General features: G+C 53.8%; 1 protein-coding gene across 1 annotated transcript; it reads right to left on the reverse strand.

The window, feature by feature from the left end:
* Window positions 1-7352: 7352 nt before the first annotated feature.
* On the reverse strand, window positions 7353-19581 carry CHRM1 (cholinergic receptor muscarinic 1). Its single transcript, XM_049889853.1, has 3 exons — window positions 19310-19581; window positions 18770-18853; window positions 7353-9010 (listed from the first exon to the last, which is right to left on the reverse strand). The coding sequence occupies exon 3, from the start codon at window positions 8932-8934 to the stop codon at window positions 7552-7554; it is 1383 nt and encodes a 460-aa protein (XP_049745810.1). The 5' UTR covers window positions 8935-9010; window positions 18770-18853; window positions 19310-19581; the 3' UTR covers window positions 7353-7551.
* Between the last annotated feature and the right edge of the window lie 2766 nt (window positions 19582-22347).

The raw sequence follows: 22347 nt of genomic DNA on the forward strand, positions 1-22347 counted from the left end.
TTTCTTATTCATTGTCCAGTTTTCACATGCGTATAAGTTGGCTGAAAATACCATACCGTGGCTTGGGTCAGGCACACCTCAGTCCTCAAAGTGACATCTTTTCTTTTGAACACTCGAAAGAGGTCTTTTGCAGTACATTTGCCCAAGGCAATATGTCATTGGATTTCGTGACTGCTGCTTCTATGGGCATTAACTGTGGAGTCAAGTAAAATGAGATCCAGGACCAGTTTAGAATTTTCTCTGTTTGTCATGATGTTGCTTATTGGTCCAGTTGTGAGTATTTTTGTTTTCTTTATGCTAATGTGTAATCCATACTGAAGGCTGTGGTCTTTGATCTTCGTCAGTAAGTGCTTCGAGTCCTCTTGAGATAGAGCCAGTGTAAACTAGTGGCATCAGAAACCGTCTAACTTCAGGGGGAGACAGGAGAATCAAGGTCAGCCCAAAGGTGATTCCTATGAGGTAGAGGTCAGACACAGCTCCACTCTCCAACAATTTTATCAGTTCTGACACCAGCTGTCCCTCCCACAGCACTGTGTACTTCTCTGCTGGGTTTGATAATTCCTTGCAATGGTCACACAGAGCACACAGACCATACTTACAGCTATGGGTTTATTAGGGAGTTAATAGGCTACAGTTTAGGATCAGGATCAACCTGGAAGTAACAGGATATAGGATACAGTTTGTCAGGCAGGATAGCTTCCAACCAGAACAGCTCTCAGCTCCTTCTTGGCTGTGCCTGGAGGCAGGCTGTGCTTCTTGGCCAGGCTAGCCTCCTCTCGGCCTCTGTCCTGCTCGGGCAAGTTTTACAGTTCTTTAGCTCTGCAGACAAGTGCCCAGAGGCACCCCACTCCGCCAGCAAGCCTCCTGCCCAAAGGTGCTCAGATCTCTCGCTCTGTGAACCAGGAAGCCCACCCCAGCCAGTGCAGTCCAGAAGTGTTACTAAGCTATGGCAGGTAGGGCACGTGCCTTGGGTGCCAGTTGAGGAGGGGTGCTGATGAGCAGTTTCTATTGGCCATCGAAGTTTCCATTGCCAGCTGTGAGAGATCATTCAACAATTTAAAACTAATTGCCATACGCAGTACATTCCTTAGATAGGCCCCTGCACCAGTCTACTGGTTTCTGCAGTCTTGTGCCACTGCCACACCATCTCTTGCCATCTTAAGTGTTACAGCTCTCTCTCTCCTGGGTCTAGGAGGTTCTCAGTGCTGGAACTCTGGGTCCAAAGGACATACTCAGCCCCAGTTTCTTCTTCTTGATAGTAATGAGGTTCCCCTTAACCTCTGTGAGTTTAGCCCTTTTATAAGCCTACTCCTCCCACCAAGACCACCAACTGACCAATCCCCACAGTAGGCCAGTCACCGAATTTGCATAGTAATTGACCAGTCCTCACAAGGGTTTTACATACCTTCTTTGCATAGTAAACTGTCCAATCCCTGCAAGGGTTATAGGCACCTTATTTGCATAGTAAACTGTTCAATACCTTTGCAAGATTGTGCCCTAGCAAATCATCTTGGCAGAACTACAAAGCCAGGGCCAGCAGGTCACATATAAAGAGAAACATGTTGCACTGTAGATAGCCAAGAAAAGACATGGGCCATCCTCTCCAGGACCTTAGGGCTGGCCCAATTGCGTACAACCTGTCCAAGGTGGGCCTTCCGGGAAGGCTGCTGGAGCAGGAGTGGACTGAGCATGGGCCCATCTCTGCTTAAACTGCTTCTGCTATGTGCAAGCCTTTATGATCGTCAGTCATTTCCCTACTCTCCTTCCCACCAAAAAAAAACCTAAAACAATTGCCATTGATCCAATTCCTACTCAAGGCGACCCCGTGCATTACAGAGTAGAAGTGAGCCCCATACTTTTTTTTTTTGGCTATAATCTTTGCGGAAGCAGGTCCCTAGGTCTTTCTTCTGTGGCGCTGCTGGGAGGGTTCAAACAAGCGACCTTTTCTGGTTAGTATTCAAGTGCAAACTGTTTGCACCACCCAGGGACCTTGTCTCATCCCCACAGAGCTCCACATATCCCCTCCCTCCACTGCCCTGGGGACCTCCTCCCAGACTTTCCACCTGCCCTCTGCCAGTCTGCTCTGTGATCCCCCAGTGCCTGGCGTCCCAGCCTCCTCTCTGACTGGCTTCTCCACCTCCGAAAATCTGCTGTCCTCAGAGGATGTCCTGCAGCTCTCTCAGGTGGGGGCTGTTTGTCCTCTCTGCATCTTGAAGGAAGCGTAGGAGTCTTTCAGGTGGAAAAGTAGGGCAAGAATATTCCAAGCAGAGGAATGGGAAAGAGTCAAAGCGTGGAGTGCCTTGGGGCCCGTGTGAAGGCCAGAATTTCAGAGGCTGGGATCAGGGTCTTTAGGGAAAGAGGAAGCTGGAGAAGTAAATAGGGCTGAATGTGAAGGCTTTTAAATAAAGGCTAAGGAGCTGACATTTTTATCTTAAGCTATTGACCAGTTGTCAACAAGGAATTGACAGCATCAGATCTGTGTTTTGGCCAAATCGCTCTGGGTGTGGCATGGAGAATAGATGAGAGCAGGACTAATTAAGGCAGAGGTTAGCAAACTATGTCCACGGGCTTGTTTTTGTGAGAACCGTGAGCTAAGAATAAATTTTATGTTTTTAAATGGCTGAAAAAAAAATCAAGAGAGGAAGAATATTTTGCAACAAGTGAAAATTATATGAAATTCGAGTCTCAGTGAAATTCAAATGCAGTTTTATTGGAGCACAATCACGCTCATTCACTTATGCATAGTTTTAGCCATCTAGTGCTGCTATAACAGAAATACCACAAGTGGAAGGCTTTAACAGAATGAAATTTATTTCCTCACATTTAAGTAGGCTAAAAGTCCAAATTCAGGGTGTCAGCTCCAGGGGAAGTTTTTCTCTCTCTGTCAGCCTTCTTATCAGTCTTCCCCCGGACTAGGAGCTTCTCCACGCGGGGACCCCAGGTTGAAAGGATGTGCTCTGCTCCCAGCACTGATTTCTTGGTGGTCCCCCTGTCTCTCTCTCTGCTCTCTTCTCTCTTTTATATCTCAAGAGAGATTGCCTCAAAATACAATCTAATCCTGTAGACTGAGTTCTGCCTCACTAACACAACTACCACCCAACCTCCCTCGTTAACATCACAGCAGCGGGATTTACAACATATGGGAAAATCTCACAATATCGGGAATCCTGGCCCAGCCAAATTGATACACACATTTTTTGGGGTGGGGGTGGGGGGACAGAATTCAATCCATGACATGTATCTATGGCTGCTTTTGCACTGTCATGACAGGGTTGAGTAGTGACGACAGGGACTGTATGGTACATAAAGGCCTACATAATATCCTTGATTTTGCCTCTTGGTCCACAGAGTCTAAAATATTTACTATCTGGCCCTTCACAGAAAAAAGCTTACTAACTTCTGAATTAAGGGATTATTTTAGCATTTCAGGCAAGAGGCCTGCACTAGGATAGTGGTCGTGGGGATGGAGAAAACTGGACACATTTGGGAACTCTCCAGAGGTAGACTGGGCACAGGCAATGCAAAGGGGGTGTCTAGGTTGATTTCTAGCTTCTGGCTTCAGCAACTGTGAACGGCAGTGCCAGCCAGGCCAGGAGAACAAAGAGGAAGAGTGGAACGTGGAATGGGATGGGGGGAGAGGACATTGAGGGAAGACAGAAAACTGTTTCCAGGCCTGTTTTGTGTGATCCTCTGCTTCCTGGAGTTATGCAGTGTTTGTGTGTTATCAAAGATGCTAAAAACAAAGATGTCAAAAGCAATAACCTCAGCCTTTTTAGATCCTGAGGCTGGCGTGAGCCACCTGGGCATTCAAAAAGCTTTCACGCTCTATGGGCAAGCAGGCACCTGTCTGAATTTCCAGTTAGGTCAGCATGTGGTCTGTGAAATCCCAGACAGCCTCCAAAGAATGAAACCTAGGATTCCAAAGACCTGAGGGGGCACTGGAAGAAGTTGGAGTGGTCTCCAGCTGCCAAGTCTTCCCCTTATCCATTCCCTAGTTCTCTGATAAGGTTGGCATGCTGGTCAGGAAGGTAGCACCTGTCTCTGCAGGTAGGCAAGGGTTTGCAGTCATAGCCAAGTGAGCTGATCCTTCCGGGGATTTGGATGTCTGCTGAGGTTTGGGGGCAGGAGCCAAAGTGGCCAAGACGCCTACTCCACCATGTGTCCCGTGATCCTGTTCTCTGGGCAGCAGGCCCAGAGCCTGGCTTCTTGGCAAGGCTATTTCCTTGATTGCCGGCAGATGGTGCTAAAGTGATGCGGCAGGAATGGTGTGGGTGCACCCGTGCGTGCGTGCGTGTGTGTCTGTGTGTGAGTGAGGAGCGGGGAGAGAGAGAGAGATGGACAGACAGACGGACATAGGATTAGAGAGGATTCCTGCTCCAGGCCTGCTCCAACCTTCTGGGAGTGGTAGGGGAAAGAGGTGGCCTTCACGCAGCCGTCTCGTTTTTTCCCTACTTCCTGCTCAGCACGAAAAGGCCCTTGTTCCTGGGGCCAAGAAGGACTCCCTCAGGGTGGAAAGGAGTGTGGTATTTGGGGTGGACTGATGCCATGGCAAGCCACCCCTCTCCCTTCCGGCTCATGCCACTTCCTCCATCGTCTGGCAGTTGGGCCTGCAGGATCTTGGCTCAGAGGCTTCCAGGGCACAGCCCCCATCTCTGGGAAGTCCCTCTGGACCACATACCCTCTCCCGCAGAACATCACTCCCAATACTCCTTTCTCCAAGCCATGTCATGGGTGTTCACAGTTTCCTCACCTTGGGGTTGGGGGCTGGGACTCTGGGCGGCTCTTCAAAGCCTAACCTGGAGGTGTAAGAAAAGAACTGGGCCTGATGCCAGACCTGGTTTCTGGTCTTTACCTGTGAGCAGCCTCGTTCAGTGAAGACACTGATCATAGAACCAATGAGGTGTTTCCCCTCTAGTTTAATCCTCTTAACTCCTCTGCAAGGGTATCATTCCCCTTTCAAAGATGGCGAGACTGAGAATAACAAGCAGGCCTAAGGTTGTTTGGCAAGGGGTACGGACAGGTAGGACCTATGCCTGGGACAAGGGAAAAGTGTGGACTGGTAGCCCCTGTCCTGATCTCAATACTCAGCTTTGACCTCCACTCCTGGCAGGAGAGGCCAGCTTAGTCTGCCTTCTAAGCTCCTGCTCTTCCAACCCCACTGGGCTTCCTCGGTTCTTCCTCCTCCCGGGACCTCATCCCAATGCCTCCAACACAGGGCAGGGCATTTACCCCTGAAGAGGGCTCAGGGATGTAAGGGGGCAGTGGCAAAGGAAGGTCCCTCTCAGGCACTTCACCCAGGAAGCCATGCAGCTGGGAGAGCGGTGTGGGGTTTGTGTCCTAGAGCCGTTTCCACGGTGGTGCTGTGCTTCCTGCCAGCTCCTGGCCAGCCTGTCTACCTCGTCGGTGACCAAGTAGGGGTGCTGGAAGCTTCCTTCCCTAAGGCTTCTGGGAGTCCCAACAGCTGTGTGTGGAGTTAATCCTTAAGCCCTCCTTTTGTAAGGATTTGGCCCCACCCAGGACCTCATCCCTGTAGGCTAACGGTTCTCAAACTTTAGCCACAGAAGAATCACCTGGAGGGGTTGAAAAAAAGATGGCTGGTCTCCACCCCCAGGGTGTCTGGTTCAGTAAGTCTGGGGAGACCCTGAGAATTTACATCTTTAACAAGTTCCCAGGTGATACTGATGCTACTGGTTGGGATCACATTTTGAGAATCACTGCTCCAGGTTATGGGTTAACCTCTCTCAGATTACCTTGCTTTAAGGCTTTGGGACCTCCTCTGCAATGAAATGCCTCATAGTAACCTGGCCTGAGGGTCACCTTGATGGAGTACTTAGGCTGAGAATACCCCAGGCCCCTGTCCCCCCTCCTCCCCAGTCCAGGGATAAGGAGGTTGCGAATTGCCTTGAAGCCTGGCTGTTGTTTTGTGGGTAACCCAGAAGTCACCCTGGGTCTCTGGGCCTTAGTCTCCCCATCTGTAAATGGGGCTTTGGAGAAGTTCTGTTCTCCCTGGGTGTGATGTTCCAGAGTAGCCATGTTGGTGGGAACCAACAGAAAACACGCAAGGATTTCGACTTGTGTGCAGAATAGAACTGCTCCATAGGGTATTCATGGCTGTGGCCTTTTGGAAGCAGAACGCCAAGCCTTTCTTCCAAGGTGCCTCTGGCTGTTTGCACTGCCAGCCTTTTCAGTTAGTAGCCGAGCACTTAACTGTTTGGACCACCAGGTTATGGACAGGGTCAGTCTATTTCTCCTAGTCACCTTCCAGATGCCAGGTGCTGCCTGCTACAGCCCTACTCACCTGAGCCAAGGACCCCGGGCTGCTGAGCCCAAAGGCTTCCGTAGATCCAGCCATTCAGTGCTCCCCCGACCCCAGACTGGAAGCACCCTCATGGCAGCGGCCCACAGACCAGGGTACTTGATCCTTCCCTGCCCCATCCTGCCCTGGCCTGTGACCAGGGCCTCAAGCCAGCACAGGAAGGAAGGCCCCTTAGCACCTGCTGGTTATGTGGCTTTATTCACAGACTCAGCACTTGCTGAGGATGGAAGAAAAGAACACTTGGGGCCAGGCTGGGCCTGGAGATAAGGGTGGCTGGGAGGTCATGCATGGTTGGGATCGGGGCACTCACAGGAGAGAACCTGCTGGCTGGGCCAGGCCTGTGGGAGGCGGGCCAGGAAGTAGGTAGCATGCGGGAGGCCTGGCTGGATTTGCATGGAGCAGGTCCATCCAGGTGGAGGCTGTGAGCCAGGGAGGGAGGACTGAGGGGTTCTCTGGGGCAGGGGGTATGGGTGTGGGACTAGACAGCAGGCATCCTGCCTCACTCCCAGGAAAATGATACGGTGGAGTGGTCTGGGTGCCTGGAGCCTGGTCCTGCTGCTGCCCCAGAACTCCGTGTGTGACTAGCCAAGCTGGTCCCCTCTGGTGTCATTGACCGGCTGATGTTTGGACATGTTGTCTCCAGGATGACCCACACAGGGATGCTCTGGCGACAATTGTAGGGAGGCTGAACAACCCTGGACAGAATGCCTAGGGCCTGGTGGGCGGGCTCTGCCGGCTCAGGGAAGGAGGGAGGAAAGCCAAGCTTTCCGTTCTCAGAGGTTGGTGTCAGTTCCCCGCTGAGGCCTCTAGGGGGAGCCATCTTCCACTGCAATCTGGGCCAGCCACTGTGCCAAGGACCATTGTAATATTAAACCTTTTTTCTCCTGGTCCACCCTACTGGCTCCGGTCTTCCTGCCTAAATACAAACATGGAATCCAAAGCCCGGATCCTCCTCCCAGGCCTTCTTCCTGGTGGAGAGTCCATTCCCACCCAGCAGGGAACAGAAAAACCAATTCCCCGAGTTCTACTTCCTGCCTGGGAATAGCAAAGTTTGCAAAGTTGGCAGGATCTCTCTGGGTGGTCCAGGAAGGTGACCCAGGGGCCTGGGGAGCCTAGTGAGGCCTGAGCCAGCCTAGTGAGGCCTGAGCCAGCCGTGGGGCTGAGGCACAGCCCCCGCCTGCTCTCCAAAGGCCTCTCCCAGGGACTGGGGTGAAGGAGTGCAGGTGAGGGGACCATCAGCATTGGCGGGAGGGGGTGCGGTGCACAGAACCAGGGCGCTTGGGGATCTTGCGCCAGCGACGTTTGTCCCAGCGGCAGAGCAGCAGCAGGCGGAAGGTGTCCCGGAAGGCTTTGTTGCAGAGTGCATAGCACATGGGGTTGATGGTGCTGTTGACGTAGCACAGCCAGTAACCCAGCTCCCACAGGGTCTCAGGAACACAGTCCTTGCAGAAGGTGGACACCAGCACCATGATGTTGTATGGTGTCCAGGTGAGGATGAAGGCCAACAGGATGGCACTCAGGGTCCGAGCCGCCTTCTTCTCCTTGACCAGTGAGAAGGTCTTCCGCTTGGCCAGCTGCTCCTTCCCACGGGGCTTTGGGCCCTTGCCAGCTCGCTCCCGCCCCTTCCGGGTGGGCCTCTTGACTGTATTTGGGGAGCTCCGGGGGGGCTGCTTGGCGGGGGCCTGTGCCTCAGGGTCCACCATGGGCATCTTGATCACCACCTCGGAGCCGGTCTCCTCACCCTCGGAGGACGTGAGGGACTCCATGGAGCCTTCGTCCTCCTCCTCTTCCTCCTTCCAGCTGTAGGCCTGCAGCAGCCGGGGGGTCCGGCAGCAGCGGCAGCAGCGCCCTGAAGGGGTCTCAGGGGAGCCCTCTGCCCCTGGCTGGGACCGCTCTGAGCTGCTGCTGCTGCCGCCTCCCTTGCCTGGTGTCTCCGAGCCCTGCAGGGCTGCCAGCTCCCGTGCTCGGTTCTCGGTCTCCCGGTAGATGCGCCAGTAGAGCGTGCACATGACCGTGACCGGGAGGTAGAAGGCAGCCATGGCTGTGCCGAAGGTGATGATGGGCTGGGAGAGAAACTGGATGTAGCACTGCCCGGCCAGCACTGTCCGCTCACCCACCAGGTACTGCCAGAAGAGGATGGCTGGGGCCCAGAGGACGAAGGAAACCAGCCAGGCCAGGCCGATCATGAGGGCCGCCCGGCGGGGCGTGCGCTTTGCACGGTAGCTCAGGGGCCGCGTCACGGAGAAGTATCGGTCAAAGCTGATAAGCAGCAGGTTCATGACAGAGGCATTGCTGGCCACATAGTCCAGGGCCAGCCAGAGGTCGCAGGCTAGCGTGCCCAGAGCCCAGTGGCCCATGAGCAGGTAGGTGGTGTAGAGGTTCATGGAGAAGGTGCCGATGATGAGGTCGGCACAGGCCAGGCTCAGCAGGAAGTAGTTGTTGACCGTCTTGAGCTCTGTGTTGACCTTGAAGGAGATGAGCACCAGCAGGTTGCCTGTCACCGTGGCCAGTGACAGGAGGCCAGTGGTGATCCCAATGAAGGCCACTTGCCATGGACCCTTTCCCGGTGCCAGGACAGTGATGTTGGGGCTGACGGCGGGCGGGGCTGAGGTGTTCATGGCGGCTGGGTGGGGCTGGGCAGGCAGTCCCTTCCTCTAGGCGCACTACAAGGCTTCCTCAGGGGGAAGTCATCACCTGGAAAGAGAGGACATGGTGTTGGCTGGGCCAGCTGGATGTCTCTGATAGTCCCGAGGGGAAGGTGCTAGAACACAGCCCCTGTCTGCTCAGAGGTAAAGGCCAAATAGCCTCACACTCCCTTATAGGCGTACTCGCACAGTCATTTATAATGCATACGCCCAGCTGAATGGGTTTGCCAGCAGTGTGGGGAGGCTTTGGGATCCAGGGATCTGAGTCCTCAGTCCCACTCCACCATTCAGATGCTGAGCCTCGGTTTTCTCATCTGGGAAATGGCAACTGTTTCCTATCCTGCTTGACTCATGGGGCAGGCATTGGGAGACACTTCCTATCCGGTACCGCCACATTTCCAAAGCATTTCACTCAGCTACCTTCCTTTATAAAGCCCTCATTTACTCAGTAATTACTGGATGCCAGACACAGTGCTAAGCACTTACTTAAATTATTTAATTTAACTGTGGTAACATCCCTAAAGGGAGCCCTGGTAGTGCAGTGGTTAAAGCGATTGACTGCTAACAGAAAGGTCTGGGGTTCAAAACCACCAGCCACTTCGTGGGAGAAAGATGTGGCAGTCTGCTTCTATAAGGATTTACAGCCTTGGAAACACTATGGGGTTGCTATGATTTGGAATCAATTCGACGGCAGTGGGTTTTTAGTGGGTTTAACATCCCTAGGGAGGAGTCCTGGTGGTACAGCAGTTAAATACTCCACTGTTAACTGAAATGTCGACAGTTTGAACCCACCAGCCTCTTCGTGAAGAAAGATGTGGCAGTCGGCTTCTGTGAAGATTTACAGCCTTAAAATCCTGTGGGGCAGTTCTACTTTGTTCTATAGGGTCGCTATGAGTCAGAATCAATTTGGCTCGATGGCAACCTTTTTTTTTTTTTTTTTTTTAACATCCTTAGGGAGGGACCGCGTGGGAGCAAATGGTTTATGCGTTACTACTAACATAAAGGTTGGCAGTTCAAACTTACCCAGCAGTGCCACGGAAAAAAGTCTTGGCAATCTGCTTCAGTAAGATTATCCTATGGGGCAATTCTACTCTGTAACACATAGGGTTGCTATGAGTTGGAATCGACTTGACAGCAGTGGGTTAACATCCCTAGAGAGGGACCCCGGGTGGTGCAAACAGTTTGCATTCAACTACTAACCTAACTTACTCTACCTAGTGAAGCCACGAAGAAAGGCCTGGCAATCTGCTTCCACAAAGATTACAGCTAAGAAAACCATATACAGCCCACAGGTTTACTCTATAACACATGGGGTCGCCATGAGACAGAGCTGACCCAATGGCAATGAGTTTGGTTTTTTAACATCCCTAGAAGGAAGGACTGGTATTATCCCCATTTCAGTATGAGGCAACTGTGGCTCAGAGCAGCTACAAGGCTTGGCCACAGCCACACAGGTAGTGAGTATGATTAGAACCCCGTTCTCTCTGTCACCTCCCTGAGTATGTGCAGCCCCAGTGGGATTCTTCCATCAAATGGGGAGAGGTGGGAAGGCAGGGAAGCACTCGAGAGAAGACAAGGGAAAGAGATGGGAGCAGAGGGGTGCTGTGTGTGTGTGCGTATGTGTGCTTTTCTGTGCATGTGTGTCGGGGGGGGGGTGGCCTGAGGCTGGGTCAGCCCCGTCTGAGGGCAGCAGGAATGTGGTGCTGGGCCCAGACAGTTGCCTGGTGGTAAGAAGGTCTGGAGTAAAAGCAGGCAGCCGGGATGGGGGCCTCAGCTCCCAGCTAAGTGGGTCTGGCCCCAGATGGGGCGTGGGAGGTCTCCCTCCCTCTCCCCACTCTGTTCCTGGGCCCCAGATAAGTTGGGGGCAGCCAGGAGAACGGGAAGATTCCCCCAACTGTTTTTGGAACTGAATCTGGCCCGGGCACTGAAGGTGGGCCAAGAGGAGGGCCAGGATCCTTAGTGACCTTCGCCATAGCCAAGGTGAAGTGAGGTTCAAGGACGGGGGTCCATGTCAGCTCAGCCACGGCCTTGCTGTGTGCTTTGGCTAGTCCCTTCTGGTCCTGGGCCTCAGGCGTCCACCTGTCCACTGGAGAGACTGGAGGTCCCCCCACCTGCCATGACCTTTAGGGGCTTTATTAATGGAAAAATTTCAGGGGAGAGATGTGGGGTGAGGGCCCAGAAGCCCTGGTGTTTCTCTGGGACCCGGTGTATGCGAGAGGCCAGAGTGCTGTGCCTGTGAGCGTGTCTCTCTGCATGTGATAGATGGCCTTGGTGTCGTGTGGCTGCGAGGGTGTGTGGCATGGAACATGGCTGAGAGCATCTCCAGGCCTTGTGGTGAACTGTTGGTGCCTGTTAGTGACTCTGGGGGTGGAGCATTCAGTGTGTGACAGAATGCATCTGAGACAGGTGCGTGTGAGGGTATATGTGTAATGCCACAGGTAAGGAACCCAGGTTTGGCAGCCAGACTGTCTGGACTTAAATCTGGCTGCACCATTTACCTGGGCGTATGACCTCAGGTAGAGCTGTAACTCTGTGTACCTCAGTTTGCTCAGCTGAAAAATGGGGATAATACTTGTGCCGTTGAGTTGATTCTGACTCATAGTGACCCATGTGACAGAGTAGAACTGCCTCATACGGTTTCCTAGGCTGTAATCTTTAGAGGAGCAGACTGCCAGGCCTTTTCTCCTGCAGAGTGGCTGGAGGGCTCAAACTACCTGCTGACCACAGTTAACCACTGCACCACCAGGGCTCCTTGACGATAATACTAGTCCTTAGCTAATGCATCGGGGAGCCCTGGTGGCACAGTGGTTAAGAGCTCGGCTGCTCACCAAAAGGTTGGCAGTTCAAATCCACCAGCTGTTCCCTGGAAACCCTGTGGGACAGTTCTACTCTGTCCTACAGGGTCACTACATGTTGGAAGCGACTTATGGTACCTAACCACAACGAGCTAATGCATCAAGTAGTTGTCATGAGGATTAAACAAGTCAATGAACACAAAGTGCTTAGAACAGCCCATGGCACATGGAAAGCACTGTTATTAGGTGCTGTTGAGTAGATTTTCGACTCATTTTGACTTCATGTGACAGAGTAGAACTGCCCCATAGGGTTTCCTAGGCTGTAATCTTTATGGGAGCAGATCACCAGGTCCTTCTCCTGTGGTGCTAATGACTGGGTTTGAGCTACCAACCTTTTGGTTAGCAGCCGAATGCTTCAGCAGGGCCCCTTATGGTAAGCGCTAAGCTCTTAGTACGTACAGCAGTGGGGGCTCTCTCCTACCTATGGGCATCCACTTCTTTGATTAAAAATCTCTAACACCTCAACAATAAATAATAATAATCACGATCACTGCCATTATTTAGTGCTCCTTGAGTGCCAGGCACTGCCGAAGCGCTTCTACGCATTATCGCATTTAATCTAGGGATTGCTACTATCTCTGTTTTATAAGTGGTGCAAACAGTTGATGCGACTGAAAGGTTAGAGGTTCAAGTCCACCCAGAATCGCCTAGGAAGAAAGGCCTGGTGATTTACTTCTGAAAATTCAGCCACTGAAAACCTTATGCAGCACATATCTACTCTGATGCCCAGGGGTCGCCATGAATTGGAATTGACTCGATGGCAACTGGTTTTTGGTTCCATTTTACAGATGAGGAAACGGAGGCTGAGAAAAGTGAGGGAATTTGCTCAAGATCACACAGGTAAGGCAGGAACCAGGGTTCGAGGCCAAGCACTTTAGGCCACAGTTTGCCAATTTGATTTTTAAAAGTATGATTTATCTTGATTAACTGAGTTTTGTTGTACCCTCTCTGTAAACCAAAGTCAGGTGTTAGGCTGGAGGCTGGGATCAGGCTGCTCTGCCAGGACGTTCCCTGGTGAGACCTCTGGTGAACACCACCCTTGACAGTCTGCCCTGTACAACTCTGTCCATTTAACCTTCTGAGCTCAGTTCTGCTTAATGTCCACTGCACCAAGGGAAAAGCTGAGGTCCAGAAAAAAGGGAGAGACGGGATCAGCTAGCCCAAGGTCTCCTGGCTCCTAGGCTGAAGCTACGGACCCTCCCCCAGGTGCCTTGGAGCAGCCCTGTAGCCCTCAGCATGCCCTGAGCCCTGGGCAAAGACTGGGAAGAGAGTCAGAGAAGAGGAGCTTGAGAGTCTTGAGAGGCCGCACCCTCTCTGGTTGCAGGGGCCTCCCAGATGCCCAGACGTGGTGCAGCCCTCAGAGCATGGCTCAGCATGCCACTACCGTACTGCGTGGTTACACCACAGCGGGGCTAGGACTAGGGGGAGGCACTTGCTTTGCGTGCAAAATTTAAGGGGGTGCCCAAAAGCTCAGTATTCAAGATAAATCATATTTTAATGTAATATTTTTTAAAAGAAAAATTAATGCAAAAAACCCACGATGAACACAATTTTAAAGAAAGTCAGGATCCAACCCTGCATTTTGACCCTGCCTTACCCCAATCCTGGCCTTGGTTCCAATGAAATCTTATTTACACAAGCAGCCAGCTGGCCTGCGGGGCTGTAGTTTGCTGGGATATCTTGATTATGGAGTTTTTTTTTTAAATTTATTTATTGTACTTTAGATGAAGTTTTATAGAACAAACTAGTTTCTCTTCAAACAGTTAGTACATACATTGTTCTATGACACTGGTTAACAACCCCATGACATGTCAACACTCTCCCTTCTCAACCCTGGGTTCCCTATTACCAGCTTTCCTGTTCCTCCCTGCCTTCCAGTCCCTGCCCCAGGGCTGGTGTGCCACTTTAGTCTTGTTTTGTTCCATGGGCCTGTTCGATCTTCGGCTGAAGGGAAAACTTCATGAGTGACCTAATTACTGAGCTGAAACGGTGTCCGGGGGCCATATTCTCATGGTTTCTCCAGTCTCTGTCAGGCTAGCAAGTCTGGTCTTTCTTTTTGAGTTAGAATTCTGTCCTACATTTTTCTTCAGCTCTGTCCAGGACCCTCTACTGTGATTGCTGACGATGGTTTTTTTTTTTTTTTTTGTGTGTGTGTGTGTGTGCCTCCCTTAAGCCTTGCTCCTGAGGCAAGAGCCTCACTTGCCTTACCCTACTCCCAGCATTGTGGGCCTCGGCCCTGGGTTTAAATCTCAGCGCTGTCTCTTTCTACCTTGCTGACTGTCAGCAATCGCTTACCCCTTCATTCTCCTGCTGCCCCTCACCCCCAGCCGATGGGGATGACAGTGGTCAAAGTACCTGGCACTGAAACAGACCCTTAGTTTAAAGGCCTCTCTTGTTAGTCTGGAGCCCTGGTGACGCAGTGGTTAACTGTTTGGCTGCTCATCAAAAGGCTGGCAGTTCGAATCCACCAGCCACTCCTTGGAAATCCTATGGGGCAGATCTACTCTGTCCTTGGAGTCACTGTGAGTCAAAATCGGGTTTGTTTTTTTCTTTTGGTTCTTAGTCCTGACTTCTTATTCTGCTGCATGGCTCTGCCACCTCTTGCCACACCCTTTCCCCTATGGACCCTAGGCACAGCCCCTCTCATCAGCACAGTGAAGAAGTTGGACCAGTCTGGCATCTGGGGAGATTTTACAGAGTCCTGAAACCAACATCTCAAGAAGCCAAACAGAAAGGGCCGGTGTCCCCTAGGGGAGACTGAGAGGCTGAAGGGTCACTTGGATTCCTTACTCTGGGCTGGAATGAGATTAACTCAGGGTGGGCACTTGGCAACCTCTGCCCACCACAAGCTCTTGCTGGCAGCTAGCCATAGGTTTGAAGAATTAAAAAAATGCTTCCGGAACTGGGGGACCTGTGAGGAGAAGAAACCTGACGGATTACTTCTTGGAGGTGGAGGTGAGGAGGCTGGCAGTCCCTTGCCTTGATGGCTGGAAGTCCCTCCAAGTCTCCCATTTCAAGAGCCATGTTGATAACCATCATCATGAATCACCTGCTGCATGCCAGGCACCTTACGTCCATTATTATCTCCCTTAATCCACAGGACACCCCAAAGGGAGGTTCTTATCTCTATTTTATAGCTGAGGATACTGAGGCTCAGGGGGTTAAGGGACTTGGTGATGGCCTCATAGGAAGTAGTGGGGTTGGGATTCAGACCTGGACCTGTAGGCTCCAAGGTCTTCATTCTTTCCACTTGGCTGACCTCTCCTTGAGGAAGAGAGAAGGCCCCCATCTGGGATGGCTGGGTTGGTGGGGAAGGCAAAGGGGTGGTCATATGGGGGAATTGGAGCCTGACTCTTGCCATCACCTGGACCTTCTGACACCCTTTGACACAGCTGGAGAATGGACCCTTTAATGATTCTGACTTTCCTCTCCAATTAGAAGTGGGGTTCCTCACCTCTGTTTTTTTTCTCTTGGACGGTGAAAGAGCTCAGGAGAAGGTGTCTGGACACCTGCTCTAGTCCTTGCTATGTGACCTTGGGCAAGTCTTTTTAACTCTTGATAGGGACAGTCCTCTGCCTGTTCAAGTCTACCGATGATGGTTCAAAGCAAGATGATGGTTGTGAAAGAATGTGCCTTCCTAAGATTGTGATTGATTGCCCTGAGAAGACGATCCCTGGGCTGAGAGTCAGGGTGCCAGGGTTCAGCTGTGGCTCTAGAATTTCTACAAAGGAGGGGCTTAGGGTCAGCCATCTGGTTGAAAGTGGGGCTGAAAGCTATTGCTGCAGAGCACATCTGTGAGGTCTAGAAAATATCCATGGGGGTCAGGGCGCTGGTCAGTGGGGACTGCAGTGCACGAGATGAGACCCCCAAGGCAGTCTCCATCACTGGGTTCAAGTCCTGTCTCCACTATTGTCTTGCTGTGTGACCTTGGACAAGTCACTATCCTGACTTGGTAAACTTCTATGGGATGAGGGTGAACTCTTAGAATGAGTGTGTGTGTGTGTGCATTGCTGAGTGAAAAGAGGAAATGGTGGGGGTGAGTCTACAGCTTTGTGGAGCTAGGTTGGGACTCACCTTCTGAGAGTGTTGTGTCTGGGGTACAGGAAAGTGGCAAGGAAGGGAAGAGATGCTTTTTTGCCCTGGACTGTGGCCTCCTGATTAGCCTTTAATAATGATATGAGTATTATTATAGCAACTGCTATTTACCGACTGCTTACTACATGCAGACTTGGTTCTGTGCACTTCCATACCCATTACAACTCCTGGTGAGGTAGGTTCTATTATTATCCCCAATTTGCAAAACGGGCAACTGAGGCTTTAAGACATTAAGGACACATAGCCCATCAGTGATTCGACCGGGATTTGGACCCAGGCAGCCTGGCTCCAGAGACCAACTGCTAAAACCCTTACTCAAAGCATTTCTTGTGGGGATGGAGGGTTCATCAGCCTCCTGGTCCACCTCGACTAGCTTGGCCAAACCCTAGTTTGAACCCGTCAACAGTGAGAAATTGGTCCTTTCTTTAGAATCTGGTGTGTGTGTGTGTGTGTGTGTGTGTGTGTGTGTGTGACAGTGTCTGTTGTCTATCTGTGTAATATGTAACGACAGGGCTGTGGGGAGGGGGACACAGTTTTGGGGCTGAGACTCCCTCCTTCACGGCTTCATGTCAGTGCTCAGCACACAGTAGTTGCTCAGTGAATATTTATGAAATAAAAATATGAATGTCTACATGGGTCCTTCTGCTTGACTTCAGGCCCCGGGGGGCATCAGGACCAGCTCCAGAGCACGGCCCAGAGGCCCCTCTGCTCCCTCCAGCTCCTGCGTCTCCTCGTCTTGCCTAGCTAGAGCAAGGAGGAAGACAGCCAAGAGTATCCTCATCAAAATGGGCCAAGGAAACTGTCTCTTCAGCTGCCAGGAAGCTAAGCAGGGTGACAGGACAGGCACCTGTCAGTGTGGGGGAAGGAGAAAGTCAGTCTGGGCTCAAAGGGTTAAGGGATGAGGTCAGAGCCTCCAGTGTAACAGGCCAGACTGTTGACCGACAGCGCCCTGGACCAATCCCCAGGGACTGGGGATCTGGCTGGCAGAGGAAGGGGGAGGGGAGGGAGAGAGATAGAGGAGGCAGGGAGAGAGAGGTGGGGAGAAGGGTGCCCACTAGGGTTTCTTGAACCTTAACAAGGAGCGGAAAAGGGAAGGCAAAGAGTGAGACTGTGCTGGGAAAGAGATTCAAGGGGAGGGGTGCAGCCATGTTGTGATTTGGGGTCTGGAAGCTGACAGAACCCTGACTGGGGAGAAGGGGCAATACTGGGGAGAAGTAGGTGTGCAGAGTAGCTGTGGGGCTGGGGCACCTGGGACCTCACCTGTGCAGTGAGGAGGGCACTCTTTCTGGCCTGGTTTCCTGACCAGATCGTTCTGCTGGGGTCTTAACCCAGAGACCAGACTGCCAGGGGTGCTCTCACCCCCCTGGGCTGACTTTTCTCTGAAGGGCTCTTTACCTATTCCAGGTGCATAAAATTTCCACCCCTGATACCTGGCCTTAGGAACAAGGGAGTAAACAAATACAGTTCATCACTTTTTTAGGCTCCACAGTCACCACTGGGAGTGCCCACCGGCTTTGTGGCTTTGCGGAGGGCGGCAGCCATCAGTTAAATGCTGTATCAATGCATTGCTGAGTTGGCATCAGCTCTAGAACCACTGCCAAATCTCCTCATTGTTGAGGGACCTTAACTAGTTGATAGACTTCAGCCAGGCCATGCCAGAGCCCACCAGAGCAGGCTGGGCCCTAGACCTTGCCCTGCCAGTGTGGCATCAGAGTGCTTGCCCCCTCACCCTCTACTCTGTGTGCCCCCTGCTCTTGGCTCCTCATGCTCCCCTCCCCATTTCCTTTCTTCTCTCTCCTCCCTCCCCCATCCTTCTCCGCATCACCATGGCACCACAGCAGAGCAGAAACCCAACGCGATTCACCCACCTCTCCCGACTCACAGAGCTCGCTTGGCTTGCTGCTCCCCCTGTTCCCCTCCCCCATCATGCTGTTCAGAGAGGTGGGAGCACAGCTGCACTGAGGGAGAGGAGAATGGGGTCCAAATCCAAATGGACCCCTAAATATCCCCTTCGTGACCATGAGCAGCAGGTCCCTTCCCCAGCCTTAGTCTCTCCCATCTGTACAATAGGGAGTCTTTTCCAGGTCTGGCCAGACCTCTGCCTAGCCCCCTCCTGATGCTCTGGACTCCTCTTTGCCCTTTTGGGATGCAGCTCTCAGAGCTACAGCTCCCGGCTGCCCAGCTGGGAAGCCAAGCCTCACGCTCTCTGCAGTTCCATTTCACTCTCTCCTCTCCTGCCTGCCGTATCTCATCGGAGATCTGCGATCAGAGGAGGCATGCCTAGTGGCTGAGGTCAAGGAGCAGAGAACTCTCATCTGACGGCTCAGTAAGCAGCTGATTACCCAGGGACAGGAGACTGTCCGGCTGCAGCAGGCAGCCTGGCTCCTTCCGGCCAGTTGGGCAGGTGGCCTTGAGTCAGCCTGGGTGGAGCTGCAGGTGTGTTTTGTGGGAAGAGGCGAACCCCTCTCCACTGGCATTGTTAACACCTAAACAGCACTTGTCTGAACGACCCAAAGAAAGCCGACTGCCCCCTTCCCAGCTACCAGTCCAGGAGCTGGCAACCCTGCAAGAATCAGCGTTCCTGGCCCCCAGCCTGCACCTTCATTGTGGAGTCTGGGGGCACTGGGATGGGCATTTGGCATGGATGCCCATTAGTATCCATGTATTACCTGGACACAGGACCTAGAGCTGCCCTGTGGAAGCCCAAGATACTTTGGACATAGGGAGGACCCTCTGGGTCCCTGCACATGCCAGGGCCACGTTCCCTGGCTGGTGTGGCTGTCCATGTGCCCATTTGTCCCCAGAGAGCCCTGGGGCTCTTGGCCTGGACTCATGCTGGCTCCTGGCCTGACACCCACCTTGTCATCCCGCTTGTCCGTCTGGCCAGCAGCCTGGTTCAGTCCATCCTGGGGGTGCTGCAGGTAGGTGGGATTCAGGGTGTCCTGAGGGAGGAGAGGAGGAGGTTCTGGGGCTGGCTCCCCAATTTAGAAGGGTCAGTCTCCCATGGGATGCTGGTAGCCAGGGCTGTCTCCTGGCCCCCAGCCCCTCCCACGCTGCCCTCTGGGGTGATGGGTGCTCTGGCTGCTGCGTTGCAGCCTAATACCCTTCTGGGGTCCAGGTCCAGTTTCCCAAGGGGATCTCCATCTCCTCTGCCAGCTAAGCCCCAGAAAAACATCAGACTTATCCATTCAAAGCTAGGAGACGGGGTGTCTGGAGCATCCAATGTCCAATGGTACAGAGACCCCTTGGCCTCTAGACTCCTCCCTGGCCCCCTCCTCTCTCTCAGGTCCACCCCCATTTCCTTCTAGTCCTGGTTCCTGCCCTGCCCCCCTGGAAGACCCTTTTTCTCCTGCCCCCACCTCAGTGAGCCCTGCCCAAGTCCTTCCAAATCTACTCACCATGGGACCGAAGAGGGGTCCGTAGGGTCCTCAGCCCCACTGCCTCCCCAGGGGCCGGTAACGTCTCCAGGGACCCAAACACCTGGCTCCCGGGGGGAGCTGCGCCCTGTGCTGGCAGCAGGAGAGGCACAGCCAGTGATTGGCATGTCCCACCCCCTGGCACGCCAGCCTGGGGGGGGTGGAGGGAGGAAGGCAAAGAGAGGGAGGGAGAGAAGGGAGAAAAGAAAGGGAGGGGGAGCTGGAGGGAAGCCTCAGGCGGTATCTGGGGTTGGACTGGGTCCTGGAGTGTGCCCCCTTCTCCACCAGGGCACCCAATTTGAGCCCCAAGAGGGAGGGGGCAGGACATGAGGAAGGCGAACCCAGGGAGGCTAAAAGTCCAGGATGGGAGAGAAGGCGGATACCGGGAGACAAACACCCACACCCACTGCACACAGACCTGGCGGCACACACACACACACACCCTCACAAAGGCACACTCTGTCTCCCCCAGCCCCCTCCCCACCCAAACTCAGACCCCCCACCTGCATGCACCATGCCCCACCACACATGCCTGGTATTCACATGCCTGCTTCCCTCAAACACGCCCTCCCCCTGCACATGCCCACGCGCCCACCCACCCACCCAGCCACACACCCTGCTCTTTCTCCCTGCTGCAAAGAAGCTAGATTCCTTCTGTTTGGAAATGACACATTGGGCCTCACGTGAGAGGCTCTAACTTGGAACAGACCCAGAGGACTGGCAAGCCCTCCCGGAGGCTGAGCGGGATATGCCCGCGTGCTGGGCAGTGAGCTCTGGGTCTGGCCGCTGCAGAGCCAGGGTCTGACTGTAGATGTGTGTCTGGTCTGGTCTGCGGGTACGCGCAGGGGGCCATGTGCCTGCTCCCTGGGTGAGGGCCTGGCACGCGTGTGTCCTTGTGCACTCACGTCAACACGCAGCCTGTGTAAATGCAGGGGTGACCCCATCGGTCTGGAGCCAGGACGCGTGTGTACATGTGTGTCTGTATTTGGTGTATGTCTGTATTTGGCGTGTGTCTGAGTGTTGCCCAACTGTGGCACTTGCTAATTCTGACAAGGGAGGCAGAGCCTCTACCTCCCTGCCTGCTCCACCTCCAGCTTCCACTTGTAAGACAGACAGACAGGCAGACAGACAGCTCTCCTCCCAGCTTGTCAAACTCTGTCTCCCCTGACTCCCACTCAGGGCTCACAGGTGTGTGTACCTGGGAAGTGACAAACTTGCCCTTCCTCCCAACCTCCCTCACCCAGCACCATCCCTCCCTCCCCCCAGGCTGTTTTAGATTTCTGTGTTGAGTTTCCCCAGATATAGAACCCCTGGGAAGCCCTTTGCCATAGAGACCTGGGTTCTGCCCCACCCTCCCCTGGCCCCAGAGACCTCCTGCAGAGCTGACCTCGCAGGAGAGGTGAGGAGGCCACAGGGGCTGCCTGCTGGGGCTGCTGTGTTCTTTGTCCCACTGCGAAAGACTGGGATCACCAATTATCCCCATTATATAGATGAGAAAACTGAAGAGCAAAGGTGTGAAAACGTAATTGGCGGGGAAGCGTTTGGCCTTGGGTTGCTTGGATCTAAGCCGAGAGCTCTGGAGTTTGGAGCAAGGGGTTAGGGCCGACGCCTTCCTTCCCCCTGCCGGTTTCCCCCACCAAGGCCCCGCCCTCCGCAAGGCTGATGCCTGAGGGTGACCTGGAACTTGCTCGCCCCAGAGCCCAGTTGCCAATGGAGCCAGGCAGAGCAGAAACTAGAGCCGCTGGGCTTGGCCAGCAGCCATCGGGAGCCAGTAGTGGGCACACGTGGCAGGTCCATGTGGGGCCACTGCTGCTCCTAAAAGCCAGCTGGGGCTTGAGCAAGTACCCAGGCTCCTCCCTTCTGAATGAGGGGGTTACTTCAGCTTGGAAAAGAATCTGCAACTCCCCTCTCTCCAGGGTTACCTGGCGGGTCAGGGCTGGGTCCGAACTCCACTGGTCCCTGCCAGTGGGCGGGGACTCGCGCTGCCCCCTGCTGGGCTGTCTTGGTTTGTGGCTGTGGCTGTGTACGCGGTTGGGCTGCTTGTACTTGTGCGCGTACACGTGGCTGAGTGTGGGGGCGTTAGGCCTCCACACTCAACATCCATTTCCGAGTCTGATTCAGGCTCCCTTCTTGCCCCCCTCCCCCATCTTCTTGGTCCCTTTTCTCCTCTCCCACCGCCTCTGCACACGTCCCTTTAGAAATAAAAACACTTATTTTGTGGGCGGGAAAGGAGGGTGTCCAGCTTTCCCCTACCTCCTCCCGAGTGCCCCCCACTGTCCCAAGAGGCTTCCTTTTCAAGTCCAGAGGCAGAGGGATGACCCCCGCCCCCGCACTATATGCCTCCTCTCGGTTCTCCCCCAGACTTGGCGAGGTCCCCTTTCCAGATGGGGAAACTGAGGCAGTCGGGGAAAAGGGAGGGAGGATCGGGAGAAGCTCTCCCGCTCTGCTTGCTCGCCGCCCCCGCACCCGAGCCCGATTTAGCCGCAGGGAGGCTGGGAACATTGTCTTTATTTTAAGCCGCCGAGTGCGGCACGAACGCGGCTGCTCGCGACAAAGGGCTTTGCAAAGCGGCGGCAGGCGGCGCACGTGGGGTCCGGCCCCGCCCCCGCGAGCCTCACGTCGACCCCGCGAGGCCTGGCCTGACCCCCGCTGTCCCCCACGTCTCCCTGTCCAGGAGCGGGCGCGGGACTCCTGGGTCCGGACCTCCACCGGTTGCTATTTTTAGTTGCTTGGTGGAAGAGTCACTCCTCCAGGCCACTGGAAGGAAGAGGGGACGCGAGGTCGCCCTGGGTGGCTCGGTCAGGAGAGAGGCTGCCTTGGGTGCGAATCTACCTCCACCTCTGCCCAGCTAAACACCCCGGGGCTGGTTAGTGGCCCGCTCTAGATTTCAGTTTCCTCCTAAATGACACGGGAGGGTAGCAATACTTTCCGGGCCGGGCGGTTTGACGTTTAGTCGTGCTCGTGCAGTGCAGGTTAAACCTGGCACGGGGGGCGTCTGCCCCACCGCGGTATGCTAAAAG

Source organism: Elephas maximus, chromosome 7, assembly GCF_024166365.1.
Source record: "Elephas maximus indicus isolate mEleMax1 chromosome 7, mEleMax1 primary haplotype, whole genome shotgun sequence".
In the NCBI taxonomy this organism is placed as follows: Eukaryota; Metazoa; Chordata; class Mammalia; order Proboscidea; family Elephantidae; genus Elephas; species Elephas maximus.